Source organism: Petromyzon marinus, chromosome 34 (genome assembly GCF_048934315.1).
Source record: "Petromyzon marinus isolate PM22_M1 ecotype Great Lakes invasive population chromosome 34, UKy_Petmar_22M1.pri1.0, whole genome shotgun sequence".
NCBI lineage: Eukaryota > Metazoa > Chordata > Hyperoartia > Petromyzontiformes > Petromyzontidae > Petromyzon > Petromyzon marinus.
This window is the reverse complement of record NC_133700.1, coordinates 7,320,521-7,331,357: the sequence shown is the minus strand read 5'-3', so window position 1 is coordinate 7,331,357 and position 10,837 is coordinate 7,320,521. Positions and strand designations below refer to the sequence as shown.

The 10,837-nt window shown below is 52.8% G+C and overlaps 1 protein-coding gene across 1 annotated transcript in view; it reads right to left on the bottom strand.

Moving 5' to 3' along the window:
- Positions 1-302: 302 nt before the first annotated feature.
- Positions 303-10,837, bottom strand: part of LOC116948657 (advillin-like) — a 37,992-nt gene continuing 27,457 nt past the window's right edge. Inside the window, exons 14-20 of the mRNA XM_032965559.2 lie at positions 10,400-10,579; positions 9,905-10,050; positions 8,053-8,197; positions 6,618-6,806; positions 6,220-6,288; positions 4,191-4,430; positions 303-2,188 (exon numbers count right to left, since the gene is read on the bottom strand). Coding sequence (XP_032821450.1) covers positions 2,075-2,188; positions 4,191-4,430; positions 6,220-6,288; positions 6,618-6,806; positions 8,053-8,197; positions 9,905-10,050; positions 10,400-10,579 — 1,083 coding nt within the window. The 3' untranslated portion in view covers positions 303-2,074. The remainder of the gene's footprint in view (positions 2,189-4,190; positions 4,431-6,219; positions 6,289-6,617; positions 6,807-8,052; positions 8,198-9,904; positions 10,051-10,399; positions 10,580-10,837) is intronic.

Sequence of the window (10,837 nt, the reverse complement as noted above, 5' to 3'; positions counted from 1 at the left end):
TCCCCTAGGTCGACTCAGCGTCAAATGAGTACCTGGTGCTGTGTGTGTAAACATCGCCACTGGAGAGACAAAGGTAGCCAGGTATCGTTCAGGCAATCCACCCCCTCGAGTGCCACAATTGCCGGCCTTCTTAGGTGCTACTCGCTAACAGCGCTTGCCTCCAACAGTCTGTTGTGGCTACACGGGGGACTTTTGTCTTTGTGTGTCCGCCCGAAGTTGGCCCTCGCACTCGTCCTCCAGTAGCAACAACTGTTGAGGACTACAACAACAACGACGACAACAACAACAACAAAAACTGGTGATGACATTTCGAGAAAGACTGGAATTGGATTTATTTTTGGGAGAAAAAAAAAAGTCACAATCTAAAAATGCACAAATCATATTGAGAATTCCCCTTTCGTGTAAAGCCATAACGACTGCGGCTCGCTGTCGGGTCGCCTGTCGTGAAATCGCCGCCACTTAACCCAGACGTGCATTGCGGCGGTGTCGGGACCGCATGGGTACAGTTGTGCGTGCCAGACGTGGAACCGTAATTAAGCTTAATCGCCACACTTGACCACACGATAAACGTGATGAGAGCATTACGTTTTATTTTATTTGTTTAACTCCACCTCAGTAGTGGGTGCCACGGACAACAAGCGGTGCCTACTGCATCGAGGGGACAGCGGTGGCACGGCAGGTTGGCGCACCGCGCTACGAACTCGTCAAATGTTGAGCTTCATTTTCCCCGGGCCGCGACGATAACTTCAGTGGCGTGTGATGTCCGAACCGGTCCTGCACACCCCCCTCCCGCCCTCCGCACTAACCAGCGTGGTGAAGTATGGTCAAACAACCACCCCCGTGAGGTCGCCTATGTCCCAAGTAGCAGATTGATGAAGGGTGGGACATTCCTGTAATCATCATTATTATTACTACTACTACAACTACTACTGCACACTGTTGGAATAGTATCGCACTTTATATAAAACGACGGTAATTCTGTTGCTTAATGTTCCCTCGATAGCATTAAGTAGGAGACATTTCGTTACATTTCCGTCTGTCCGATATCGAATGAATGGGTTGCAGCGCACTCCGGTGGACAATTGATGGAATTTGTGAAAGAAGGTTTTTATTTATTGTATGTTTTATTTTAGTGGGGAGTAGAGAACCCGACAGGGACGTTGCAGATGTTGGTCCATGTTCGCAGAGCAGCAATCGGGGGTACCACTTAAGGTCGTCAAAACTTTCGTGGCACCGATGAATTCGAGTGAATTACACAATTAGCCCCCCACCAACCCCTCCCGCCCGCCCCCCGCCGCCACTCCACACTCATCTCAATCTCGGCTGCCACAACATTCGCCCGTTTGCCCTAAGATCACGCGAGACGTCAAGGGGCGGCGACTCTCCGACTGCTCGGTCACGTTCTCAGAATGGACCAAGGTTGACCGTATAGCCAAAAACAAACGAAAAATTTCGTCCAAAAGACGGACAACCACCGGGCAAACGGGACACCCCGGGAGACCCGAGGCCCACCTGGCGCGAGACCGTGACGGACGAGCTGGCGGCAGCGATCGACCTCCCTTGATGGCGAAGCTCAGCACGTTGCCAAGGACAGGGAGAAGTGGAGGGAGCTCGTTGCGGCCTTTGTGTCCCACAGGGGATGAAAGGGGATTAACTAAACTCGCAATTCGCCCGTTGTTGGTCGCCGACCACAGAAGACAGACGGGAAACCGGGCGGCAAAATCTTTTTGAGCCCACCATGAGGTGGGCACCGACCCCGCTGAATTAAATGACTGCGGGATTCTGAGCTCGTGGACCTGACGGGAGAAATCCGCCCCGTGCCCCCCCCCCACTCCCAAATCACCATCGCCTCCATTTGAACACCAGCAACAACGATTATCAATGAGAAATATGCAGCGGCTCAATCGACCGCTACAAACCCCACAACGATGACGACAACAGTGACGATGATGCCAACGATCGCTCTCTCTCTGGGGGGGGGGGGGGGGGGGCTATGCGCAGCGAGCGGGGCGACCGACGTTTCGTTTGTGTTCGTGCGCCGCTCTCTCTCGAGGGTGGGGCGAGCGCGTGGACCTCAGAAGAGGCCTTTGTCTCTCTTCACGTTTTGCTGTTTCCACAGCGGCAGGCCGTAGAACGCTTCCCTCCTCATGCTCAGCACGCGCTCAAAGTCGTCGTCGGAGAGGTAGATCTGGGGGGGGAGGCGGGCCGGGAGGGGGAGGTGTTAGTATGCACGCTGAACTTTCTTTCGCACCGTACGTAGCCAACCGCGCTGATCGGAGGTTGCATTCGCCCAGCGGTTGGTCCCTTTGCGCTATAAAAATCACGATCAACTCGCCTTAGTATGGAGTCCCAGTAATGGCTGAACAACGTCATCATCGAGCATCAGTGGTGAATTGTATCTGAACTCCTTTAGCCCTCAGGCCTCATCGATGAACCACGTCCCAGTGAACGCACAGTCTCGCCTTGAGCTCCGATTGACCCTCACACGGAGCAACAACATTCTCACCGTGGCCTGTACGATACTTGAAGCAGCGCATCAGTTGTATTCACCTTGTACGTATGTATGTTGAACAACAAACCATGAATCTCTGCATGAGTCTGTGGGTGTCTGCGTGAGTCTATGGATCTCTGCGTGAGTCTATGGGTCTCAGTGTGAGTATATGGGTCTCTGCGTGAGTCTATGGGTCTCAGTATGAATCTATGGGGCTCTGTGTGAGTCTATGCATCTCAGTGTGAGTCTATGGGTCTCTGCGTGAGTCTATGGGTCTCTTCGTGAGTCTATGGGTCTCAGTGTGAGTATATGGGTCTCTGCGTGAGTCTATGGGTCTCAGTGTGAGTCTATGGGTCTCAGTGTGAGTCTATGGGTCTCTGTGTGAATCTATGGATCTCTGTGTGAGTCTATGGGTCTCAGTGTGAGTCTATGGGTCTCTGCGTGAGTCTATGGGTCTCTGCGTGAGTCTATGGGTCTCTATGTGAGTCTATGGGTCTCAGTGTAAATCTATGGGTCTCAGTGTGAGTCTATGGGTCTCTGCGTGAGTCTATGGGTCTCTGCGTGAGTCTACGTACATACGTTGAACTTCTTTCGCACCGTGCGTAGTCAACCGTGCTAATCGGGCGTGCTGGGGGGAGAGGGGGCTAGTATAAAAATAAAAGACTAAAAGCAGATCTAAAAGAACGGGCTTTCAATTCTGATGATGGTGCGTGCAGGCGTCGTTTCACGGACACGACCTGCGGTCTGGGGTCGGGGCGAGGCGGGGGACACCTTTGTCGAGCGGTGTAATTCCCAGTCGAGTGATTTTTGTTGTTGTTGCGGTGTCAAATTCTTACGGTAATTTGCCGCGACCCCGGTCCGTGACGTCGGCACGCGGTGACCGACTCGGTCAGAATTATGCCGCGCGAATTTCGTGAAACAACGAGCACACGAACATTTGACCATGAAGGTTCTGAATAAATATGTAGCCGCGAACGCATATATATAACCGCACATCCGCTTACCTTTGGCTGGTGGTAGGAGCGATAAAAGAGTGACAGGCAGGTGAACAAAGCGAACCGGAGAGCTTTTACGTTCCGACTCTGATCGAGCCAGAACTCGCCTCTTAGCGCTACGCAGCCACTGCCGCGGTGCAGTGGCAGCAGCGATGATAGAGCTTTACGGGAGTGACTGAACAGCGGCGATAACAGAGTAATGACTGAACTAAACTTTTTCTATTTTACCAGGTAGGACCCACTGAGCCATATGTAGCTCCTTTTTCAGAAATGACCTTGCCACAAATGATAGCCCAACGAAGTGGCTTATCACGCGGAAATGTATAGCAGACAAACATTCTAAATGCGTGATGTTGATTCTAAATGCGGAGGGGAAAAACAGAGGACCTGGAGAAACATCCACGCGACCACGGGGAGAGAGAGAGAAAGACACGCACAAACTCCAAATATACAGCAGCAGGCATCAGGGTCGGGATCAAACTCACGACCTCCTGCACACCAGACGAGGGAGTTAACATTTCGCCACCGCGGCGAGATGTTAAGAGGCTGCCGCGGGCGACGGGGGCTGAGGCGGCTCGATGCATCGACGGAGCATGGCGAGCGAATGAACGATGAAGGAGCGGCCAAGCAAATGAACGAGCGAGCGAAGGAACGATGAACGAGCAAGCAAACGAGCAAATTGATGAGCGAGCGAGCGAACGCACCTCCTTGACCTGGGCGTCCACCCCGCTGGGCAGCTGGTCGGGCTGCTTGTTGAGCAGCAGTTCGGGAGCGTAGAACTTGTCGGCGATGGGGATGGGCCCGGTGGCCCACAGCGCGGTGGGCGAGCTTGAGGGTCCGTCGCGTGTGGTGATGTTGCCCGTGTTGGCCGCCGCCGCCGCCTTCTGGACGCTCGTGCGCTCCTCGGCCGCCGCCAGGTTCTTGACGTTGGTCACCTGCATCTCCTGGAGGGGCGCGCGCGAGCACGCACGAGCACCACGCGCAGGGTGAGTGGCGAGGGTGGCGAGGGTGAGGGAGCGCGCTCGCGAATCAGGGGCATTTGTTGAACGTCTTACGTAGCCAACCGCGCTAATCGGAGGTGCAGGGGAAGGACAACAAACCATGGGTCTTTGTGTGAGTCTATGGGTCTGCGTGAGGTGAGGGACAATGATGACAAACTAAACACAAAAAGCTATTCTGAAAAAATGAGTTTTCAATCGAGATTATTTAAAAGTGCATAGCTCCGGTGGCTTCCTAATATGTTGGAAAGGAAAGAGCGTTCCAGACGGCCGAAGAAGCGCATTTGAAAGCGCGCAATGCAGTGGCCGTCTTTGTTTGAAGGCGAGCCAAAAGCCGCTGCCGCGAGTGGTCTTGACGATGGCCAATCTCCTGGTTTGCCGAGCGTCAATTTCTGGCAAAAGTGGCTTTGCTGCTGTAGCCGTGTCAATATTTTTAACTCGAAGGCTTGCAGCGCCACGTCCAACGTACAGGTGGCGATCGCGCCTTGATGAAACACACCAAAAAGCGACCGGAGTTTGAACTTACAATAAGCAGTCCCCCCCCCTCCACCCCTGAGCCTCCTTCCCTTCCTCTCTCAAAGTCTCACCTCTTCTCCATCGCTCATTCCATTCCTCGTCGCATCCCTCGCCCCTTCGCTCTTTCCTGTCCCTCCCCTGCCCCTCTTTCGTGATGCTTAGGTACCCCTCTATCACTGTCACTCATTCCTCAATCCTCGTAGCACGCCACTGACATCTACATCATTGTACTCATTGTGTAGTTAAGCTGTGTGAAGCCCCTTGAGTGAAGGCGCTCTATAATTATGAACGAGATTAGATAGATCACCTTTCACTCACATACAGAACCATACACTGACGTGAGACCCGTAGACTCACACTGAGATCTATAGACTCACATGGAGACTCATAGATTCACACTGAGACCTATAGACTCACACTGAGATCTATAGACTCACACTGAGAACCCTAGACTCACATGGAGACCAGTGCCAGATTATCCTCGTAGCAAAAGCAGCATATGCTATGGGCCCCGCACTTTCAAGAGCCCTGCGCTAAATGCTGTCAAGCTATCAATTCCGGTTAAGTGATTCTGCACTTGCTCTATTACTATAGCACTATACTGCCTTCAATTGTATTAACGACTGTGTGTTTAAGGTTAGCGATTTGTCGTATTATCTGGCTGTAAAGCAAATGAAAGAATACCATTTACTATGCAAGTCAAAAATTAGTGTTTCAATATTTGTGTGTGTTTTTTTTAATTTACGGCCCCTTTATAACATATGCTACAGGCCCCGCAACTAGCTTAATCCGGCACTGATGGAGACCCACAGACTCACATGGATATCCACTGACTCACACAGAGAGCAACGTGAAGGCGACATCATCGGCAGTGATAAACCCCTCGGCTACGACTCCTGACACAATTGGCTCGCTCAACCTTCGTGGCGCTTGCCGCCGCTCTAGATCGGTGTACTTCACTCATTTTCAGAGGGCGGGCGGGGGGGGGCCCGTTTTCGACGATAAGACATCGTCAGTGTGAGGGCCGCCACACCGTTTGAAAGCATTGGGGGGAGGGTGCTTTCACGTGTTGTGTACTGTCGGGGGGGACCGCACGTCATGGCCCGCGGTGGCCTGGCAATCAAAGAGAAAGGCTCGAGATCAACGCCAGCCATGCAGGAGAAGCGGCGTCTGCAGTTCTGTTTCCGTACCCCCGTCGCGAAATAAAAAGAAAACTCACCGCTGTGATTTTAGTGATGGCGGCGACGTCTCCGAACTGGGCCTTCAGGTCATCGTACGACTTTCCAGACTGAGAAGAAAAGAAATCAACAACGATAACCGCGGCGTCACCGCTGCAGAACGCGAAATTACAAGTCACGTGCAAAGCAAGCGTCATAACACGAGTCCTACTAAGGTTGTACGAATGCAATATTACATTTTTTGCTACTTTGTGGGTTTTAGCAGTCGTGGTGTTGCAAGGCTTTCGGTGTACAACTCGCGTTGTACATTCAGCACAATGTCCAACGTTCCGCTCCGAGTGTTTCCCGGGTGATGAATCTTCAGCGTGTCTCTAGCGAGTGCTGGTAGTAATAATAACGTAAAATAACAACAACAACGACAACAACGACAACGACGTACGCTCCACTTGAAGCTGTCCCAGGCCTGGAACCAGCCGGTGAACGTTGGCGGCTCGTAGCCTTGCTTGACGACCAGCACCGGCGTGTCGCGGTCTCGCCCGCTCGGGTGCGTGTCGATGTACTCCTGCGCCAAGCGCACAGCCTCCTTCCTCTCCGTGTCCGTCGAGCCCTTGCCGACCCACAGGAAGATCTGCCGCACGCACGCACGCACACGGAGGCTTTTGCCTCGCCATCGAACAAGGAACGGGCACCGCGTCGCGCACTTTCAGATGCGCTTCTGCGGTCTGTCTGGAAAGCTCTTCCTTCCGACATTAGGAAGCCGCCGGAGCTCATTTCTTGATAAATGGTTTCTGTGTTTAGAAAGAATTTCAACATACATGCAAAGACAAAGATCCCCCATGTAGCCTTAACAGGCTGTAGTGGCAAGTGCTGTTAGCGAGCACCTATGAAGGCCGGAACGGCACACGAGGGGGGTGGGTGGGCAGCACCACGTCCGTCCGCCTTTGTCTCCCCACCGCACCAGGTACTCATTTGAGGCTGAGTCGACCTGGGGGAGGCCCAGGACCGGATCACATAATCATCACCGCTGTTGCTGGCCGCAAGCGGGAATCAAATTCGGGTCACTGGGTTTGTAGCACAGCACGCTAACCGCCACACCACCACTCCCCAGACATGTGCACGCATCATCATACGCGTATCTAGTCGTGCGTGTACAAATCAGTTACTGAGTATTTATGCAAATACATGCGAGTTAATTTCCTACCAAGGCTTTCACGACCAATGCTATGAATCGTAGTTGCGAGTTAGGCTTGATTCCCATTCAACTGACGAGGATGTTCTACAACAAGCTTCAGTAGGAGAGGCATTTCATGAGAACAATCCAGAACAACCATCCAGAACTATCCAGAATAATCCAGAACAATAATCCAGAACTAGCACAGCAAAATTACTGATGACGGAAGCTTGTGTTGCCTCCGAAACGTCGTGATTTTATTAACTTTATTTTTACCTACGTGACTTTACCGAAAGAACCAAAGAGTATGGATCATTGCAGTCACGAAAACTTCAAATCTAGAATCCAGGACTATCCAGAATAATCCAGAACAACCATCCGGAACTATCCAAAACAACGGAGAACATGGAGAACAATCCAGAGCAACCATTCAGAACCATCCACAACAATCCAGAACTATCCAGAACAATCCAGAACAACCACCCAGAACCATCCAGAACAATCCAGAACAACCATCGGGAACAATCCAGAAAAAGAAAAACACGTGGGTGGGGCAGATTTTGCAGATGTGAAGAGGGCTTGGTGAAGGAAGCGCGGGCGGATGGTGGCGCGTCGCGAGGTCTGGAGCTTTGTTGGCAAACCACCGACCGCTTTGGGAACCCCCGCGACCTATACCCCTCGTCCCACGGCGAGCTCGGCTCACCTGGTCCCAGGTGTCGAGCAGCATGACGTCGTCCTCGTCCAGGTCGTCTTGCGAGAAGTCTGTCACCTCGGTGGCGAAGAAGCGGCCGGTCTGCGTGGAGCACTCGAAGAGACGCGGCTGCACGCGCGTCTCCTCCTCCTGGAGCCTGCAGCGGTCGCGGGGGGCAACGGCGGCACGGGCTCAACCGGGGAGCGGGCACGGCGCGGTGACACGGAATCAAAGGCAAAGATTCCCCATCCCCTTATAGCCTTGAACAGAAGTTTGGGGGCTGTTCGTTAGCAGCTATGAAGGCCGCCACGGTGGCGCGTGGGGTGGGTGGCCAGACACCGCGCCCGGCCACCTTTTTCTTCCCAGGTGCTCATTCGAGGCTGGGTCGACCTAGGGGAGGCCCAGGACCGATTCGGAAAATCAGAATCAGAATATTTGTTTATACTGGAGGAATCCAATGAGCGATAAAGCTCTTTTTCAGAGATGGCCAGTAGGGGCACGGGGTAAGAACGTTATGACAACAAACAGTTACAAAAACACGATAGTAGTGCAAGGTACAATAAATGTGAAAAATCACCCAAACCCATACAAATTAAGCTAAACCATCTCCATGCTACCAGGCACAAGCCACTGAGGTTTTAACTTATTTTTCAGAAGCAACCTGGCCACAGGATGGTGAGTCTCCCGGCGTGCTATTTTCATTTTACCAAGTAAGACACGGGACGGTTACCCGGCATCACTGGTGGAGCCAGTGGGGGGAGTGGGGTGGCACGTGCCTCCCCCCAATGATCCGATCGAAATCCCTAATTTCGATCGGATCATTGGGGTTTATTAGTAATAAATCGGCATTTTATGACCCCCGCTGCCACTGTGTAGGATATTATTATGTGCAAGGGACTCTATGAGATGATAGGACAATAGGCTGAGTCCATAATTGGCAATAAGTAACGGCAAAGCGGTTATAAGTTACTCACAGAAGTGTGCGCAGTTGCGTCTACAGTCCACGACTTCCCTGAAGGCAAACGCCTTCAGCGAGCACGATGCCGATCACACAACGCGGTTCGAACTCGACCCTCGATCGATGGCTGTGCCATCGACGCATACGCGTCGGATAAAAAGCAAGGGACAAGTCCTTACTTACTAACAACTCCTTACTTACTAACAACTCCTTACTATTAACAACTCCTTACTTACTAACAACTCCTTACTTACTAACAACTCCTTACCACTAACAACTCCTTACTTACTAACTCCTTACTTACTAACAACTTCTTACTACTAACAACTTCTTACTACTAACAACTCCTTACTTACTAACAACTCCTTACTAACAACTCCTTACTTACTAACAACTTCTTACTACTAACAACTTCTTACTACTAACAACTCCTTACTTACTAACAACTCCTTACTTACTAACAACTCCTTACTACTAACAACTCCTTACTTACTAACAACTCCTTACTACTAACAACTCCTTACTTACTAACAACTCCTTACTTACTAACAACTCCTTACTTACTAACAACTCCTTACTTACTAACAACTCCTTACTTACTAACAACTCCTTACTAACAACTCCTTACTTACTAACAACTCCTTACTTACTAACAACTCCTTACTTACTAACAACTCCTCTATCATTATTCATTGCTGGAGGGGTTGCCCCCCCCCCCTCCCCCACCTGAAAATCCTGGCTCCGCCATTGCCCGGCATGCTATGCCGTGTCACACAGCGACACGGGCCGAATTGGTCAGGGAAATGTTTCAGTTCCCGAAGAAGCTCCCGGCACGTGGAGCGAAACGTCGGACGCCGACTCGCGACGCGCGTCACCCCGAGCCCGTCTGGAGGCGGCGACGCTCACCGCTTGTCGTTGGCGTAGGAGGACTTCCCTCCGAGCTGCACCCAGAATTCGGAGGGCTCATGGCCCTCCATCACCGTCTGCTTGTCTCCCTTCCACAGCAGCTCCGCCACCGTCTTGGCCATCTCACGCTCGTCCCCGCTGCAGCCCTGGTGGACCGCACGCGTGCAGATCAACGCAGACGCACGCAGACGCGCGGACACGGAGATGCACACACGCGCAGACACGCAGGCGCACGCCGACGCACGCGGATGAACGTGCACGCGAGTGAACGTGCACGCACACAGATCGGCGTGCACGCACACAAGCGCCCACAGACGCACGCGGATGAACGTACGCGCACGGACGCACACAGAGAGACGAACCTCCGGGCCGTCGGGGCCTTTTGGGGGGGTTTTTGAGCCTTCGTGCCTTCGCAGGAAACCGCCCCCCCCCCAACCCCCCCCCCCCCCCCCAAAAAACAAAAAAACGCAACCCGTCGTGACAACAATGTCTGACCTTGCCGCACCACAGGTAGCACGTGTTGGTGGTCTTGAGCACGAAGACGTCGTTGGAGTTGAGCGCGGAGGCGCGTGCCGGCACCTCGATGGCCTTGGTGGTCATCTCGTCATTGCCGCGCACGTGGAAGAGGCGCATGGGCGGCTCGGGCTCCTTGCGGCTGTCCCGCGATGTGCCACCCTGACGTCCGCGGCGTGAGTACAAACGCGTGCGGTGGTTAGCGTGCTAAGCTATGGAACCCGGGCGGACCTGGGTTCCATCGTTCTGAACCAGCCCTGGAGCCTCAAAGCGAGCGCTAAAACTAAACCCTGTGTTTATTTCACCAGGTGAGGCCCACTGAGCTGTGCAGCTCTTTTTTCGGAAGCAACCTGGCCATCACAAATGACAGCCCGACGAAATGGCTGCTCGCGTGGAAACTTGTAGCGGCCGAATGCTCTG